We start from the raw sequence: 6,597 nt of genomic DNA, 5'->3' as shown, positions 1-6,597 counted from the left end.
GCAAATTTGTTGCCAATCAACTTCATGATCACCTATCAAATCAGAAATACACAAAGGGTTGCTTATTGTACTGTATGGTGAGTTTCTTGTAGTTCCTCTGTATTTTAAACTGAAACAAATGGTTGTTTATTATTGCTCTTTTCTTTTTTCTTTCTACACATTGTTTTCATGTAACAATCCTAATTTCTGTTTTCTGCTTATCTTTTTTTCATGTGTCTTCATTTCTGTGGATATACAAGTTGAGATATTTCGATGCTCTTAAAACTGATCACTTTGAGCTAGAGCTTGGCAATGCTAATTTTGCTATAAATGCTTGGTCAAAGTTAGCTATTGATGTAGTGGGAGCATTGGATGTTCAGGAGTATGATACAACCACTTTTGGTGTATTGGAGGTTAGCATTTTTGTATATGTACAACTTTCTCCATGCAGTTTTGTACTCAAATGCATGTAATTCTCTGTATTTTTGTTGCTCACTGTATTTTTCATTCACTTTTTCAGTTGAAGGATGAGTATAAAGATGTTGGCGCCCTTGAAATGGGTCTTTTTGGTGGTCCAGATGGATTTGATTCCTGGATGAAGCTTAATACACATCCCAGTTGTACACAAAAGGTAGCTAACTTTGAACACGCTTTTTTGTGTTTTTTGCTAAAGGCGCTGCTGGCTAGTCTGTGTTTTTGGTTGTGTGTGTGCCTTCATTTTTTTTTCATGTTCAATTCTGTATTCACATATTTTAGCTTTTGTTTCTTTTTGTACAGCAACGGGTGAAAGCATTCAGTTTAATGCAGAACTTTGCATCAAGTCTAAATGGTCTGTTGAGCAGCCTTGTTCAAGGATTGACACAATGTAGCGACGGAGAATCAAGCGATGATGATGCTGATTCGTATCACGAAGATGTTGACACAGAGGTATCTGAACATGATGCACACGAGAATCATCTCCTAGGAAGTAGTTTAGTTGAAAGGATTGATAAATCGTCAAATTAACAACTACCCAAATTTGAGCGATGGGGGTCAATGCAGGAAAGGGAAGCATAGCAGATGAGTTAGCACGACATGCTAAGAGCACAGGAAACTCGGGGACAACTTGGGTGGGGGATCTTGCTTTAGATAGGATCTATGAGATTAATTTTTTGAAGACAAAAAATATGTTTAAAATTTCTCAAAAAAATTGACAACATACACCTATGTTATATATGCAACACAAAAAATCGCTGCTTCAAATTCAACATACATTTAGAGAGCAAAAAGGATAAATCTGAGAATGAATAGTGTGAAATACTATTCACCCAAAACTGACACTATTCATAATAGAATTTATCTTTTATGTTTCTCTAAAAGTAGATCGAGTTTTGAGCTGATTTTTTTTGGAGTTGTAGATATAGTCCATAAGTATGTTGTATAATTTTATTTGATTTTTTCGCATTTAGTAAATATGGTTTTTATGATCTGATTTTACAATCTCAGAAGATCCTATACAAGTCTCCCCCCAGGAAACTCAGCCGCCTCTGTCTGTAGCTTGCTCGCTGCTAGCTTGTGCTTGACGATCGTCGTGATAGTACAAGATTTGACCACTCACCAGTACATTTATCAGCTCTAGGAGTAGGTGTTAAACACCACTCCTACTCATGATCGTACTTACGTCACTTCATGAATGACTCGTGTACATTGATTCAGTCCGCTATTGGACGTGTCGACTGAAGTAATTTGTCACTGAATGCAAGCTTTCATTTATTCCATCAGCGGCCTCTCGTGAAAGTATCAAAGTAACATCCTAGGTTCATCCGTACATTATCTTTTCCGGGAGCGATTTATTTGCATAATTATGATGGTCCAAAAACTTGTTTGTATTTTTATGTGCCATTTTAAGAGCATTTCCACCGACGGCCCCAAATAGTCGCCGACAGGGACGCCGGCACTACATCCTCTATTTGGGGATGCTGTTCCCACAGCGGCACCCTCCATACGGTGGCCGGTTAGCATGTTTTGAACAGAAATTTGGTGCCGGCGCTCCCAATCGAAGCACTTAACATAGGGATCCTTTCGGGAGTGCTAGCGCTTTTATTGGGCTCCAAAACATGCCGGTGCTATTTGGGGAACGCCGGTGCGGACGCTTTCTCTCACTAGAATCTCAATAGAGCTACTGGAAACTCTATTGGGAGCGCCGGTGGAGATGCTCAAAAGATTTTCTTCGGTACTTCTGTTGAGGACTATAAATAGATAGGTACAAAAACTACTTTTCCGCAACTACCGGGCACTATCTCCTTGCACAGATCATTGGTTTGAAATAACGGCTTCTCGGCTCTGGCGGAACAGAGAGCCAAAAATCACCCTCAGTATGAAGTGCCGTTTTTATACCAGTTCACCTTGCATCAAAAGCACATAAGAGACTCTTTGACCCGAAGAAATTATGTACTACAAATTCTGAAGGATATAATTTCTTTTCAAGTTTACCTATGTTGATTGGTTTGTAGGATTGAATTTCATGGGATTGTATTACTAAGAAATCATTTTCACTACACTGAATGAGAAATCTAATAACAACTCCAACCTCATGGTAATACTTTTTCTCTACCGGTAAAATCATACAGATAAAATACTGTAGGATTGCAATGTCCCTAACATTACATTCCTACATTGTCCCATTCTTGCGATTTGGAATCCTACGAACCAAGTAGACCGTAAGTAATCTTTGGGACTGTCCTCCCTGGACCGCTGCTGCTATGTCACAGAATTTTAAATGTGCTATTTTCTTTGTATTTTCGAGCATGTTCTGTATATTGGTTTTCTCAAAATAACAATAGTAAAATATTTCTCGGATAAATAAAGAGATGGTAACAATTTGTGCCAACTTCAGAAAAAAAGATTTGCGCTGAACGCTTGGTATTATCAGCACGACAGTCAATCATGCCAACTTCATCCTTGGAATTGCGTCTAGCGCTTGGTATTATCAGCACGACAATTAATTGTGCCAACTTCAGAAATAAGTTAGCACTACAACCAGGCAGGAGGCACACAAGTAGCTCAGCTCTACGGAGAATTACCGACGCCTATATAAGATATGACAGTCATTACAGGCGTCGGTAAAAGTTATATGCACGCTCTTGCAAGATAGCAATACACAGTACACCACACACAAAATCAATGCCTATGGCTGTTCTTCCCTGGTAATTTCATCTGCTTAGCTCGCTCTTCCTCCTCTTCCATCTTCTTTCTGCGTAAAGCTTCTTCTCTTTGCTTTTGGATCCTTTCCAGCTCCAAATATCGCTCCATCTCTTTTTGATGCTGCTCCATAGCTTCTTTTCTTTGAGATTCTTCTACTTTCCTTCGGTTCTCCTCGATCATCTTATCCAGCTCCTCCCTCTCTCTTCTTTCTTGTTCCTGCAAAGTTTTGTCGATGTCAAATTAGAACTGAGCGAGTAAACATGGAAAAGGTTCATCAAAGACAAACAAATCAGAAATCATGTGTATCTGTTTGGTTTCGCTGATTGTGAAAACAAGTTAAGAAAATATTTCCTCGTTTCCAGTTCTGGTGATATGATTGCATATATATTTACACACATGTTTGGAATTTTGTTTGCCATGCATAGATGAAAAAATATAGATATATTAGCACCAATACCATCAGAACTCATGAGGAAGCTGAATCGTTCAAAATCAAAGTATAAAAGCGCCATGTTGCTTCAAGCAAAATGTACTGATAAGGATCACATGACATGCATAATACTTACTATTTTCTGCCTGGCTTCACGCAGAGCTGCTTCCTTTTCTTTTTGTAGCTGAGCATCAACCTCATCAAATAACTTTTTGATACCTTCCTCAACTCGGCGTTTTATTTCATCTTTTACCTCCTCAGAGTTCAGACGCTCCTGAACATTTTTCCTAACGGCTTCTTCAACTCTCCTAGCAAGCTCCTCTTCCAACAACTTAAGTTCAGCTTCCTTTTGGCGTCTGTGTTGAACAAGTGAATGAGTTGGTTTAATACAAATGAGCGGCAATATTCCTGATCGAAATAAGTGTGCGTTTGAAAGTTCAAAATAAATCTACAAATTAATAAGTTCAAAATGAGGTAACTTTGTCCATACAAGCCAAAGGGCAACTTGCAAAAGTGTCATGATCAGTGAGATAAGTCAGTTTGCAGGACATCAATTTCAGAACTAAATGGGATGGAGTAAAGAACAAACACCAGCATGATCCATCAAGAAAACAGAAGCAAATATTGTTATGCAATGGTATTCAACCATTTTGTTGTTCCAAAAAAAACCTGCTGTAGCAATATACAGTAATATAGTGGAAGAACGTGGCATAATCGAATACATAGAAGTATGGGATTTGGATAACAGTTGTGCTTTTTTGGAGATGGTATAGTTAGTATTTACAAGAACAAGAAACTTACCATTCAGAGTTGAGATGACAGCTTAAAATAGAAGGAACAGCATAAGAATTTGGCATTTTTGCTTAGTTGATGGTTTGGATTATCATATGGACAATTGAACACTTCTCAACATGATGCATTTTGTTGGTGATGTAGAGCTCCAATATGTGACTAGACAGAGTGGACTTTATGCAGTGCAAACAACATAGAGAAGATTGGAAGAAGGCTACAGTTCCACAAGAATGTCAATATTAGTTTAAAATTATATGATAAAAAAATAAGAGGGACCCGTAGCAATGCAAAAATGGCAACATGTTCACTTAGAAAGAAAGAAAAGAATTTTACCTTTTCTTCTCTTCTTCTTCCTTCTTTTGTTTTTCAATTAAACTGTTCTGTTCTGATCCGCGACTTGGGCTGCAGGAGTTATTTACAAGGGAACTTGAGTTGCTCCGACTTCTGCGTCGTCTATGTCTCCTTGGTGATGGAGAGGTCCTACGCCTCCTAGGAATTGGGGACTGGCTCCTGTCCAATCTAGCAGGAGGATACCAAGCTTAAGAATATTAATAGCAAAATACAACAAGATAGATGTTCTAATATTGATAGCTGTAGGTCAGCCCATCAGCATACTAACCATGAACGGGGAAGAAATGTCAATATTCATACCAGAAAAATACAAGCACATTCAAATACACCAATTCAACATTATCAGGTTTTTTTTTTGGCTGACTTACCCACGATTGACAGAAGTCCTAGAAAATGGAGCTAAGGTTTCTTGTATGGAGTTCACTTAAGAAAATCATTGGACATGAGACATACTTGTGCAAAACACCCCATCATAATTCCATTCTAAAACAGGGGTGACAGCAAAAGTTGTATATGCAACTCACGAGCAACTCACGACAGTGTACAATAGATTCATCACATTTATTTAATCTTACGTGTGAGCAACATACGCACATTAATGTCTGAGATGATATGACATTATAATCAGGTCTCGTATTCTCATGAAATGCATCTTATATTTCAGGTGACTTATAATCACATCCGATGTCCATTCTTTGATTAATTAATTAATTTACCCCATCCACAACATCCACCAAAACACAAACAATCCCCGTGTCTCATCAATCTTGTAGGCAGCACATCGATCCATTCCAATCCCAGCAAATCTGTAACCAGAGATAAATGAATGCAGCCAGTAGCTGATGTCGGACCGAAGACAGCATCAGTAAGGATAGTCACCGATACATGATTTCAAAATCTTGAAGCTCTATAACTCTGGTGCTAATAACTGTCACTTAGACAAGCACGCCTCCAAACCAACGCAACTAATTTGGTTGCAACATAGTAATAAACGTCTTATGCATCAAATCGATGCAGATGACGAGGCTTCGTTTCCCCTTTTCGAAAATAGAAGTTTGGTAGCAACACAGACAGGCTAAGATATGGAAGCACTAAGCCGGACAACCTTGAGCTATGCTGATAATCTACAAGAAACCAAACCAACTCTGCGGTAGGAGGGGGGCGGAGAGAGAGAGGGGTTTGGGGCGCGCGTACCGGGAGGGGCCAGGGGAGCGGCTGCGATCTCGTCGGATCCGCCGGTTGCCGTACAGCGGCGACGGGGAGCGCCGCCGCCGGCGGGGTGGCGGCGAACGAGACACCACGCGCGGCATGCCTCTCCGTGGAACCTCCGCACAGGGCCGGATAGCTGGGATGCGGCGGCGCGGCGAGCGGAGGGGAGCGAACGGTAGAAAGCCGAGACGGACCGCGGTAGCAGGATTGTTTAGCGAGGCAGGCGAGGACCTTATTGGCTCTTTTTTTTTTTTTTTTTGCGGGGAAGAGGACCTTATTGTTAATCCGGGTGATTTAGATAAATCTTGAAGGACCTATTTGAGCAAAATCTTGAAGGACCTATGTGTTAGAGCAACTTTAGCAGAACCTCAAACCATAACCTAGATCGCGTTTGCACTCCAGTTTAAAGATTTTGACGTTTTCTTTAGAACAGAACAAATCCCATATACACGGAGTGGCCCGTAAATATTTTACTATGCCCCGTTTATTGCTCGCTTCGTTTGGTGTTTATTTTGTCCGGAGGGGCCAATGAGGACGAAAACCCTCACTCCACCGCGCTTCTTCGTCTTTGCGTCTGTTGAATCCGCCGCGCTCGATGTGCCGCGGGCAACCTGAATACACCGTGTCATCACCAGATCTGAGCTCCCCGCACC

General features: G+C 40.4%; 1 protein-coding gene across 1 annotated transcript; it reads right to left on the bottom strand.

The window, feature by feature from the left end:
• Window positions 1-2,853: 2,853 nt before the first annotated feature.
• Window positions 2,854-6,045, bottom strand: LOC124662967 (uncharacterized protein At1g10890-like). The gene is made up of 4 exons (XM_047200737.1): window positions 5,930-6,045; window positions 4,718-4,903; window positions 3,729-3,948; window positions 2,854-3,378 (listed from the first exon to the last, which is right to left on the bottom strand). Exons 1-4 carry the CDS (start codon window positions 6,043-6,045, stop codon window positions 3,139-3,141), a joined length of 762 nt encoding a protein of 253 aa, XP_047056693.1. The 3' UTR covers window positions 2,854-3,138.
• Window positions 6,046-6,597: the final 552 nt, after the last annotated feature.

This window comes from Lolium rigidum, chromosome 6, assembly GCF_022539505.1.
Source record: "Lolium rigidum isolate FL_2022 chromosome 6, APGP_CSIRO_Lrig_0.1, whole genome shotgun sequence".
NCBI lineage: Eukaryota > Viridiplantae > Streptophyta > Magnoliopsida > Poales > Poaceae > Lolium > Lolium rigidum.
Note: the sequence above shows the minus strand (reverse complement) of the source record. Positions and strands in the feature narration are given on the sequence as shown.